At 34.4% G+C, this 11572-nt stretch overlaps 2 protein-coding genes across 5 annotated transcripts; one reads left to right on the top strand and one right to left on the bottom strand.

The window, feature by feature from the left end:
* Positions 1-422: 422 nt before the first annotated feature.
* LOC107222179 (leucine-rich PPR motif-containing protein, mitochondrial) lies at positions 423-10106 on the top strand. 3 transcript variants are annotated; one of them, XM_015661433.2, is made up of 21 exons: positions 430-682; positions 772-920; positions 1344-1466; positions 2014-2281; positions 2434-2665; positions 3104-3280; positions 4183-4390; positions 4544-4756; positions 5355-5593; positions 5706-5849; positions 6118-6249; positions 6396-6591; positions 6765-6972; positions 7164-7395; positions 7502-7664; positions 7809-8055; positions 8125-8347; positions 8483-8681; positions 9001-9279; positions 9360-9520; positions 9611-10106. In XM_015661433.2, exons 1-21 carry the CDS (start codon positions 540-542, stop codon positions 9647-9649), a joined length of 3975 nt encoding a protein of 1324 aa, XP_015516919.1. In that variant the 5' UTR covers positions 430-539; the 3' UTR covers positions 9650-10106. The 3 variants fall into 3 exon arrangements, with proteins under 3 accessions (XP_046589850.1, XP_015516919.1, XP_046589849.1); XM_046733893.1 differs by lacking the exons at positions 430-682; positions 2014-2281 and having other exon boundaries at positions 811-920; XM_046733894.1 differs by lacking the exons at positions 9001-9279; positions 9360-9520; positions 9611-10106 and having other exon boundaries at positions 423-682; positions 8447-8582.
* A 57-nt stretch (positions 10107-10163) lies between these two features.
* Positions 10164-11416, bottom strand: LOC107222175 (barrier-to-autointegration factor). 2 transcript variants are annotated; one of them, XM_015661425.2, is made up of 3 exons: positions 11109-11416; positions 10654-10792; positions 10164-10491 (listed from the first exon to the last, which is right to left on the bottom strand). In XM_015661425.2, the coding sequence occupies exons 2-3, from the start codon at positions 10777-10779 to the stop codon at positions 10345-10347; spliced, it is 273 nt and encodes a 90-aa protein (XP_015516911.1). In that variant the 5' UTR covers positions 10780-10792; positions 11109-11416; the 3' UTR covers positions 10164-10344. The 2 variants fall into 2 exon arrangements, with proteins under 2 accessions (XP_015516911.1, XP_015516912.1); XM_015661426.2 differs by having other exon boundaries at positions 10654-10787; positions 11109-11411.
* Between the last annotated feature and the right edge of the window lie 156 nt (positions 11417-11572).

The following is an 11572-nucleotide window of genomic DNA, read 5'->3' as shown; positions in this document are numbered from 1 at the left end:
CTCCACCCGATGAAAACAAATTTTGTCCGTTAAAAAATCGGCAACAAGACGTGCAACGGCTGCCTCAGATATTAGATTACGGCAACAGTACCGCGGAAAATAGAAGAACCTTACGTTTTATTGCAGATTATAGTTTAGATGGCGCGACAAGTTGGAAAATTTTCCACACCCGCAGCAAAGCAATCTTTACTCAACCGTCGATACCACGAAGACCACGAATACCTGACAAGGATTATCGAATTTAAAATGAGATTGCCTCTCCATTTTTTATGGAAGGATAAAAAACTGTAATGGAAAGTTATCAGTCATCGCCAACGCACATATCTATGATTTTGATGATGCTACAGGAGATGCCATCTATTGTGACTATATGGCGAGACACTATTCTCAAAGATCGCAAAGCTTTCTAGCCATCTGTGTTATTTGTGAGCGACCTCTCATGCTCTTTTCTGCTCTTTTCGGTGACTCCTTCATGTAACCCGGGCATCGTTATCCTGCGGAGATAGCAAATTGTTAAATCTATCTGCACATGTATAATAATGGCAACTATATTACGGTCATCAAAGTACTTCCGCAACTTTGCTGAACTTACGACAAAGCTTAGTTTCTCTCACGTGAAATATAATGCCTGTGTTACTCTTCTTTCTCAAAGGCACTGCATTGCACCTTCAACATTAGTCAAGTAAGTAAAGTTAATTTCAATATATTTTAATGCAATTACAGTCATGTTACACAGATAGCAATAAACCCGTTTCATTATTCACTCAAAAGGTCTCTGGCTACCCAAGTGGCTGTCAAACAAGTGGAAGGTGACTCTGCTCTTGAATTGTCCCTGCGAAGAGCTGAAGCTGATGTCAGGAAGTACGGACAGATACGTGGGACCAAATTGGATCAAATCTTTAAAATATTTCAATCTTCGAGTAAGTTGTTTTTTACTTTCACTGTTTATTCAATTGAGACAATATCTTGTATGTGTGTATGCAGTACTAAATAACTGTTTATTGGTTCATAAGCTTATCAAATTCATTCCGCAGTCTTGGGGTTTATCTGCATACTTGTACCTAGATATTGAATTGTAATTCTAGGTTTTATCTTAAATTCCTATCATTGACAAATTTCCAAATCTTGATATATGTTAATGTCGTATTATATTTCATTTTCATCAAATAAATTAGCTCAACATGTGCAGTGAGAATTGATAGTTTTGTTTTAAATGATATTTTTCATGTATTTACATTGTTTAGGATTTAAATTTAATTTACTTTGAATTTATGTTTTGGCTAATACCCACTCACTGTTATTGCAGATAGAATTCATACCTAATGTTTACATGAATTTTGCAGAATCTGTTAGTAGTACCCAAGCCCTTATGCTCTTACGATGTTGCGGAAACTTGGTGGCTAGTGAATTACCAGAACACAAATCTGAAATTGCTAATCGAATATGGGAAAGCTTGAAAAATTCAGGTATGTTCTTTAAGGTGCAGTATGGTATACATGGGGTCGAAAATCATAGAAAGTGTAGAAATTAATATTGAATTTTTCAGAAGAGTTCAAATTGTGAAAATAGCTTTGAATATTATTTCTCTTGCATATTATTTTAGATCTAACACCACAAGTTGAAAAGTATGTATACATATTATTTTATCTGGACGAGTTTGAAATTTAACACTTAAATGTAATACGTATATACAGAAAAGCAATTTAGTTAATGTAACCAGAATAAGACTAAAATTTGCTACTTAAGTAATATTTCTTTTTTTTCTTCCGATGAATCACATAATATCTAAGTGGTATTTGATTTTCATGTCTCATGGGTGGCTCATGTTTATACTAATGTTTTTTAATCGAAAGATTCAATTTAATTTTTTCCACAATAAGTATTTATAAATCACATGTTACATGTTGAATAGTTATGAATATGGTTATAGTATTACCTACCTAATAATAAGCAAATTAGGTTTTTTTTCTATATTGTGATATTATAAATATACATGGAAGAATAAATGTTAAGGGACTGAATTGGAAGTATCTCACTTTAATGCCCTGCTGCGTGTATACATTGAAAACGAGTATGCATTTTCACCTGCTGAAGTTTTGGCTGAAATGGATAAAGCAGGCATCGAACCTAATAAGCTTACGTACCAAAGATTAATTACTCGTTATTGTCAGCAAGGGGATATCGAAGGAGCAAGTACAATATTAGAGTTTATGAAAGAAAAAAATTTTTCCGTAAATGAGAACATATTCACTGCGTTAATCAGGGGGCATTCTGAAGCAGGGTATGTATTTTAGCATCATTTATATTTTAATTATTGCTTGGTAATCTTGGAGTCTTGTATGTAAAGTACCACTTACTTAACTTTGTCCCATTCCTTTACTAAAAATGTTTTACAGTATAAAATATTTCTACATTTCCCATACCATTTTACAGCGATATGACAAGTGCAGCTGAAATTTTATCAATAATGAGGACCGCTGGCTCGGAACCTTCAGCCGATACATACAAAGAACTTCTTTGCGGCTATGCAAAACATGGCGATATGGAATCTATCACCCGTACGATTTCAGAGTGCCGGTCAAACAATATAGATCTGTTAGACGCAGATTTTCTGGATGTCATTAATTCCTTAGCCTGCGGTGGACATACTCAACATGTTGAGGCAGTGAGTTTTTGGATACATTGTTTAAATAAAAATTAGGTGAAGTGACAAATTGATCTTACCGCTCAAACATTTGTGAAATAGCAATTCATTATGATTATTAGTAACGAAATTATATTCATGTGAACAATTTGTCTTTCTGGAAAAATCTTTGCTGTAACGATTCTGGATACTTTGGATGTATAAATCTAAGACATAAACTGACGTACAAGTTTGTTGTTCTGCATTCGTAATCCTGGCTGTTTGGTGTAAAGCAAGCTTGACAGGGTCAGCTTTACAACTAAGTTTGTTTTAACACAAATCACCAATACAATTCAATACAAATAACTGTTTGCTCGTCTTGTACTAGGATTTGTACATAAACTTAGTTTTTTCTAAGAATATAAGTTTCTTGCTTGATGCAATAATTTCCAATTGTAATGATCTGGAAATATCTTGCAGATACTTTCTATAATGCCTAAGGAAGTTGGCTACCTCCACGATGCTTTGAATCATATTTTGAAATTAGTTCATTCTGGGCAAGCAGAAGCTGCTATGCAGGTGTTACGATCTATACCAAACGTTGACAAAGGCCAAGTTGGTAGTCCACTGCTAAAAAATCTTGTTAAAGCTGACTTGGTGAGTGATATTATTATTTTAATGCAAAATTCTTATTTGTTTCTAACAGTCAAGGTCTGGAAACTGCAAAACTCCATCATAATTTATCGTGCAGTTATTTAGAACAAAAAGTTTATTCATTAGATACATATTGAGGACTGGGAGAGGTTGTGCGAACTAGAAGGGTGTAACTAGCGATTTTTTGATTGAAGACTACTTTGGTTAACAAGATGACGTAACAGCTATTTTAACATTGGAGCTCCATAAGATGAAGATTCAAACGCAACTTCTATCTATAATTTCACTTCGGCAGAGAAGTGTGTAACATATTTTAATTTTGCGAGTTACATCTTTCTGGAAGCAAGTGTCTACGATTTTTAGTATTTGTATCATCTTTAGGCAGAAGGGCCTATCGTCATTTTTCAAATAATTTCACTTACGCTGTTATAGCAGCACCAGGCCAAATAGCATTGTGGTTTACGCACTCCTGGCAGATTGCATTTGGATTTTTGTCTTATGGAGCTCTAATGTTAAAAATTGCTCTTTCGCCCTTATGGCAGGATATCTAGTTTTTTGGGGGTTACGCCACTCTGGTCCCTAGCCCATGATATGCATGTATACTACGAACTTCGCTGAAATTTGATTGAAGCATCTCTTATAATAAGCAGAGTATGAGAAGTTGCTCCAAGCTGTGCAGACATGTACCCAGCAAGAGCTTTTCAATCTAGTACTGCCCAAAACGTTCTTCGAACTTTTTACTCGGAGAGAAAACTAAATAAAATATATTTTTCAAAAACTAAGAGAAGTGTTACCCTTAAGCACACTTAGTATAAGATTATCTCTATGTGGTACATTATTATTACTTAAGTTGCTTCAAGATATATACCATACTTTCTATGTATTTTGTAATTTATACATTTTAGCCTGCTGTACAACTCATCGATATGTGCAATGAAATTGCAAACAAGGGTATTAATTCTCGAGCTCTCTACATAGGTTTGGAGTCTAAACTATTACAAGGAGATGTTGAGGGGAGCTTAGCATTTCTAAATACATTACGCGATTCCGGTGAAGAAATAAGGCCACATTACTTTTGGCCATTGTTTATTGCACTGAAGTTTTCACATAAAGGTATAACAATATACAGAATCTTTTATCGTCAAACTGTCTTGATTAGACTTTTTGAGTCCGATATGAGCTAAGTTATTTAGTATGATTAAACATTGCTCTCTAAAGTAACTATAAAAAAACCTGGAAAAATCTTCCTCAATTTTCATTGGCCAGATATTCTCGACCTTGTGGAAACCATACAACAGGAGTTTTCATTGGTCATCACACCAGATACCTTACGGGATTATATTATACCTTGTTTGAATGGTACACCCGACGAAATTTTTAGCGAATTAATTCCGACTGGCGCAGCATCAGGGACTATCGCATATGCAATTGTCTACCATTTGATCATCGTTATGAGGCTGAAAGAAGTAGCTGATTTCTGTATGAATATATCTATTTGCCTATTTTCCTTTACATAAGTAAACCATGGTTTAAATTTGGTATTTAAATAATTACTTTCATATATATTGCATCAATATTGTATGTACAGGGCGACCCAGGACTATCACCCGGCAGGCTACCAACGTGTTTCTTTTAAAAATGTGCGACTGATACTTTTTTTACTTTTGATTGCAAATTTATCGTTTGCCAACTACAGCCGTTTCAAATTGACCAATGCGGTAGCATCTAATGGCTCAGAACAGCTGCCAAGCATATGATAGTCAAATGACGATTGACCAGCCCTGTTGTAAGCCATCAGATGCTACTGGATTCGCGAAATTCAAACAGTTGTAACTCGTAAAGGACAAATTTCCTGTGCGAAGTAAAATCTTTTCAGTCGCATATTTTCGCGAGTAATACATTGGAGACCTATGTGTTGATAGTCCTGGATTCATCTGTATATCTAGCAGTTCTTAGCTTCGTGTAATCATTTCATAGCATAAAAAATCCATCGCAAGATCAATGTGCAATTAATGCATGTCAGATGGGAGTAGAACTATTATTTTGAACCTAAGTTAAGTTATTTTACATGTTCCAGGTACAAAGCACGAATTTTCTTATAATGTACAGTCACTTTGTAGACCACTTGTGAAAGCTTTAAAAGAAACAGGAGACACTGAGTCATTTGTTACAATACTTGGCAACATGTGTGAACGCACAATGAAAACAATGGAGGACGATGATAAAAAAAAGATGGTTTGCAATGACGTAATCGAGCTTTATCTATCTGAGATCGCATTGTTAATAAAAAAGGATAAATCTAACTTACAAGCTCAAGTACGTACTAACTAAATTTGAAACTTCTCCGAATATTCACAGGTTTCCAAGACTATTATTTAATTTACAAACCAAACAAAAAATGTGATATAAATTTTACCTATCTGACTAGATTTACAGCGAGCTTTCGAAAGCAGGTTTGGATATTGGTAATACTAGTGCATTCCCTCTTTCCCAAAGATTAGCTTCACAAACGCTACCAAAAATGAATAGTTTCATGTCACGAGACAAATCCGGAAATTGGAACATTCGTTCGGTAAGTACTATAAATTCCTGTGCAAGCTGCATAAATCTTTCGATTTTTTTCTGTTTCACTAAATCAAAGCACAAAAACCTCACATTTATTTCGAATATGACAATAATGGAAATACAACAAAATATGTTCATATTATACTTGTCTTCTTGACTCACTATGAAAATGCTTGTCCCATTATTCGATGATATGAGACATGCAATTATATCACAATCAACACCACACATCACTGGAAGACGGTGTTTTTCTCACTTGCATTTATGTTTTACAGGAAATTCAGAGTCTGGAGCAAGAAATATACACATCTTCGAAGAATGCTGAAGCAAGTTCTTCCAAAAAAAAGCGTCTACTATTTTTATACAGTCGCAGCGGAGATATAGCAAATCTTGAGAAATTGGTGGAGGTAAAAACATCAATTATCTAATTGCAAATAGTGTGGTTTCATATGTGTCACCTGATCATACGATGCGTTTTCTGTTTTGTAAATTCAGCTTAGTGTAGAAATCGTCAAACCTTAATCACTTTAGAATTATTTTGGTACATTTACAGGAATTAAAAGAAGATGGTATTCAGTTTACTGAAAGTATGTACAAGACACTGGTGAATGCTTACTGCAATGTAGAAATGCTGGATAAAGCTGAACAGTATATCTCAGCTCTTAACGCTTCATATCCAACATATGTCCTGGATGCAAATACGACCATAAAGTACATCAGTCTTCTTGTGAAAGCAAATCGTATCAATGGTAAGATCGGTTATAAAATAGTTCCTCTTCTGAAAATGTGAATTAACGAAGGTTCTTACTAACTTGAAACATCTCTTCCACGTTCAATATGTGAAACAATAATATTGTAAATCAACTGTCGCTTAGTATCTTTGTATTTAAGTTAAATCTCTTTCCTAAACTTTCTGTCGCAGACGCAGTACAGTATGTGAAGAACATGCCAAATATTGATGCCAAAAAAGATAGTGGGCCAAAAAAAATTTGGTGGAAAATACTGAAGAGTGTAGCAGAATTGGGGAATGTTGAAGCTGTTAATGCAATATTTAATACCCTTGTACAAAAAGAGTATATAGGACTCACTGCTCCATATCTGGGAATGCTAATCAAGGTGCACGTTTGCAGGTAATTAATGGCCGTTACCTATGAATGATTTGACAATTGATCGCCAAAAATGTCTGTATGAAATCGCAACAACTCCTAACGTTTTTACCATATTCTACAATATTATTCAACAAATTTGCAGTACTGCTCCAAAGATTTTCTCAATCAGCAGTGAAATGTCAAAGTATTTGCTATCCTTACGGTTTTTACAGAGATGATCTGAAGGAAGCTTTAAAAATGTTTGAAAAAATATGTGAAACATACCGAGTTACTCCTTATAAGTCTGAATTAGCTAAAAAATTCATATTAGCTGAGGATGCGACTTCTTTGCAACGAATGACTGATCTCAGTACACAAATTCATGGTGAACCTAATTCTCTGTATGATCTTGCTCTGAACTTTATAGAATGTGATTGTCTCCGTCAAGCAAAAAGGATTTTGGAGGTATTGCTTTATCAAAAATTTTCATGCAATTTCAGTTAAAAGTTGACGTGTATAAATGTCAATGGGAATCATATAATAAAGCTTATTACTAGTTTTATAATTCCAGATTCCCGCCTTGTTTCCAAACATTCGAAAACTAAAACTTCACTCTGAAAGATGCAGAGAATATGGAGCGACAAGTTCTCTAGAAAAACTTATTTCGGTACTAAAAGACATACCACACTTAAAAGCAGTACCGGAATTTTATGATGACTTGATATGCTGTTACAGTTAGTATTGTTAACATTATGATATAAATGTCTTAAATTCTGACTAACCATCTTTTATATCTCAAACTTAATAGGCTAAATTGACGTTGGTGTATATGTGTGTGTGTGTGTATATATATATATATATATTTGATTGCCTAATAGACAATGAAAATGCCTGGGAAGAAGCCTTCAAATTTTGGCAAGAAATGACAGAACAAGAAATTGAACCCTCTGATAGATTTCTTGCTATTCTGGCTGATCTTTTGAAGACAAACAATCAACCTGTTCCATTTGAAGTACCGGTGTTACAAAATTTCGAAAAATTTCCCACAACGCAAAACGCAAAACGACAGTCTGTAAATAGCATCAGTGATGAAAGTACACATTCTAATTCAGAAATGAATACAACGTAAGAATGAATAGAAAAATTTATAAGAATTTAATTTCTGGAACACTTTTCATACTTTAGTTTGTTTAGGACCAATGATCGATCAAAGAGGATGACAGGTGTCAAAGAAAGTTCTGAATTGATACAGTCATTGCTAGACCAAGGAAAGCTAGATGAAGCTGTTGAGATAACCTATGGTATGATAGAAGGAAATAAATATCCTCTTTCTAGAGTTTTCTATCGTTTGATGAAGGCTATGATTGAAACTGGAAATGAACATTTGCTGAAACAAATTGAGGAAAAGATGTCCAGAGTATGTAATATTTATTAATTTATTTATTTTTTTAAAATTTATTCTTCTGTATTTATTGTTATAAAATCGGTTATGTTCATTCATTGCATATCTATGTAGCAAGAATGATGTTTAACTCGTTTGCTTCGTAAACAGAGTATGAAGGTGAGGGTGAGATTTCAAAACAATTTATGCAGAGCATATGCAGAATTAGGGAAATTGGACAAACTTTTGGATTCGTTGGAGGCAAGTGCAGAAACAATTGTTCAAAGTGCTGGTGAGCGGTCTTCACACAGATATCCACAAGTCCTGGCAAAATGTGTACTAAAGGATAATCCTCAACTGCTGGAAAGATGTAAGTTATCATTTCCATCTACCCATTTCAATCCAAGGAGTAAAAACATCACCTCCAAGAGTCTTGTGATTCCAGAGTATAACATTTATTGAGAATAGAAATTGGCTTCGTGTAACACCACACATTCCTACATCACCACTCAGAGGTGGTTGTATATTGTCAAAATATCAACGCCTGCTGGCATATTTCTTACATGAACATTTTGTTCCGAAATAATTGTAAAAATATTCGAAAACTTATTGCGCTGTGTAAAACAGTTTGCTGACGTAAGATTTTGCAACTATTTTTTTGGATTATATAAGGAAAATAATTATTCCAGATATAAACCTTACTGGAAAATACGCGGCACATGGATTTGTTGACCCAGTAGAAATGTTGTGGATGGAATTGTTTACAAATGGAAAACCGGAAGCACATATAATATGGTCTCAGTATTTATCTGACAAGCCAGATTTACCGTTCACTTTAGTTGCTAAAAATATCGAGGCCATGAAAAATTCGACAATTCTTGAAAAGATAGTAAAGATATCAGATGAAAATCCTCATATCAGTCAGAATATAAAGGGATTGATGTATGCTTCATTAATTTCGGCATATTGTACGTATACTTCATGAAGCAGCATGCAATATCAATTACTTACATGACAACAGGTATTTGAAATACTATCATCATTACAGGTAGAGAACATAAATATCAGGAATCTATAGCTGTGTTGCAAAAAGCAATGGAAACGATACCTCTAGAATTCATAGAACCAACTGTACTAAATAATTTAGACTCTCATGTAAAAGCTCAAGGCTTGAACCTTCCAGCTGGTGTATCTGAAAGTATTGCTGAGGTAAGTATTTTGAGTTAAGAATTATGGCTGGATGTTTAACACAGATCTACAAGAAATACCTATGCTGATCGATGAGAAATTTATTCGTAGGCAGTAAAAAAAGCAGCTGAGAAACAACCGACGACATGATTTGAACAAAACTGTAAACCAACGAGCTTGAGGAAGCTTTAATTAGTCTAATTCACAAGTTCAAGTGATGTTGTAGTATTGCGAGTAATTGTTTATAGTTTTTCATTCTCTGATACACCAATCCAATACCAAGATATTGACACCAAATTGGAGTTATTAGAAATTGTGCATCATAATTACTATCGTTTCAAGTAATAGAGGTTTCAGGGAATTGAATCAGTGTATCGTACTATGAAAAATATCAAGAATTTTCCATAATTTTATTCTTTCCTGCAAAGTTATCACATTTGCAGAATAATAAAGTCAAAAGGCAACCCATCACGTATTCAGGCATTTGCCAATGACTGCATTTTATCAAATCATCACACTGGGTTCAAATGTAATTCCTAGTAAAGTACCTATGTAGATAATTATTATACTTATGTGAAAATCTGATAATAAAATTCCACAAATCATACGCTACTGGTTACTTTGCGTTGTAGACCATAAGAAGGATGACTGGAAGCATATCAAATTTGGTTAAAATTTGTATTCATCTTTAGTACAGGTAAGGATTATATACAATTGAATTTGGTAGAACATGCTTTTAAGTTATAGTTATATGAAAGATCATTTTGTTAAAAAAAAAAAACAAAAAAAAAACCAATTTCAATCATTTACAAAAGTAAAAAAATGTCACTCATTTTGCCTAATATTTACAAGAACTCTTCACACCAATCACAAAGGCACTGGTAGCAATCTTGAGACTGTTTTGTATTTGCGCTGCATGTATCTTTCATCCATTCTTGAAACAACTCTTTATCCTTCTTCAGAACCAAATATTGCCCAAGAACAACATAAGCCTGTGCGAAATTTCATACAAATTAGAAGTTGAAAATTTGTTACTACGATGTATAAAGTGATGTCTTCTTCAGTAACAATTTCGAGGCTATATGTATGGTAAATGTAACCACGTGTAGTTAACCAAATACGTGACAATCATGGATTACAATTGTTGCACAAACCTTATCAAAACCAGCCGCCTCCAATCTTTTGCCTAAAACTTCACCGACACCAGCAAGTTCAGTCACCGGCTTTTCTCCCATTGGTTCAGCTACGAAGTTTCTGTGCTTTTGCGATGTGCTGGACATGTTGCTAGCTGTGCTTTAACATAATAATTTCAATCAATAGGTGGCTAGTATTGTAACATGTAACCAATATTTTCACAACTGGGATTCACAAATTTTGTAGCTAAGATAAACATGTCGGTTCACTTCGTGAATAATTTCAGAAGTCTATAATCAAGACTACTTTGTAAAAATACGAAATCCTCAGAATCATTCAGAGACCAACAGAAACTGATCAAGAAGTGTCGCACGGGCGCAATGCGGTGTTTCAACTACGATTCAAAGAGTAATAATATCAAAATATCAGGTTTAATATTGTTGCGGGAAATACTATATGATATTAATTTACATACATCCTGAGCGTGTAGTGTGATTTATATGTAGCTATTCAGCACTGGAACGTTTGATTAAAAATTTTCTAGGTCCGCTTGCTTCGGCTAAACTGAGCCAAACTTTGTCAATCACTGATAAATAGGTTCTTCTTCAAATTTGATTATTTTTTTGTTCTTTTTTCTCAACTGATTAGTATTGATACACCAACAAAATTACTGACCCGCATTAATCAACCTTGAACTACAAAGTTACTTAGCCAAGCTGAGCCCAAGCCACCACCCTGACCATAAGCCACGCCGCTGCTGTGGCTGCGTTACCAACCCTCTGGTGGCCATAGGTCGTACCCAATGTGAAAATGGACCGTACTTTGAATTTACAACCGTATACAAAGATTTCACGGAGTACATTTTTGTGGTTTATATTTTATGGTCGTAAAATGACCAAGATTTTGTTCATTTTGTTCCTTTTCTCAAGGACCAGACAG

The sequence above is a fragment of the Neodiprion lecontei genome, chromosome 3, assembly GCF_021901455.1.
Source record: "Neodiprion lecontei isolate iyNeoLeco1 chromosome 3, iyNeoLeco1.1, whole genome shotgun sequence".
In the NCBI taxonomy this organism is placed as follows: Eukaryota; Metazoa; Arthropoda; class Insecta; order Hymenoptera; family Diprionidae; genus Neodiprion; species Neodiprion lecontei.
This window is presented reverse-complemented; position numbering and strand designations above follow the sequence as displayed.

Bases quoted from the DNA above. Each gene is read 5' to 3' on its own strand.
- LOC107222175 (XM_015661425.2), bottom strand. From the start codon at position 10,779: ATGTCCAGCACATCGCAAAAGCACAGAAACTTCGTAGCTGAACCAATG. The intron at 10,492-10,653 runs GTTTGTGCAACA...AATTTCGCACAG, and splicing joins AGGCGGCTGGTTTTGATAAG to GCTTATGTTGTTCTTGGGCA.
- LOC107222179 (XM_015661433.2), top strand. From the start codon at position 540: ATGGCAACTATATTACGGTCATCAAAGTACTTCCGCAACTTTGCTGAA. The intron at 683-771 runs GTAAGTAAAGTT...TTCACTCAAAAG, and splicing joins GCACCTTCAACATTAGTCAA to GTCTCTGGCTACCCAAGTGG. The intron at 8,056-8,124 runs GTAAGAATGAAT...TAGTTTGTTTAG, and splicing joins AATTCAGAAATGAATACAAC to GACCAATGATCGATCAAAGA.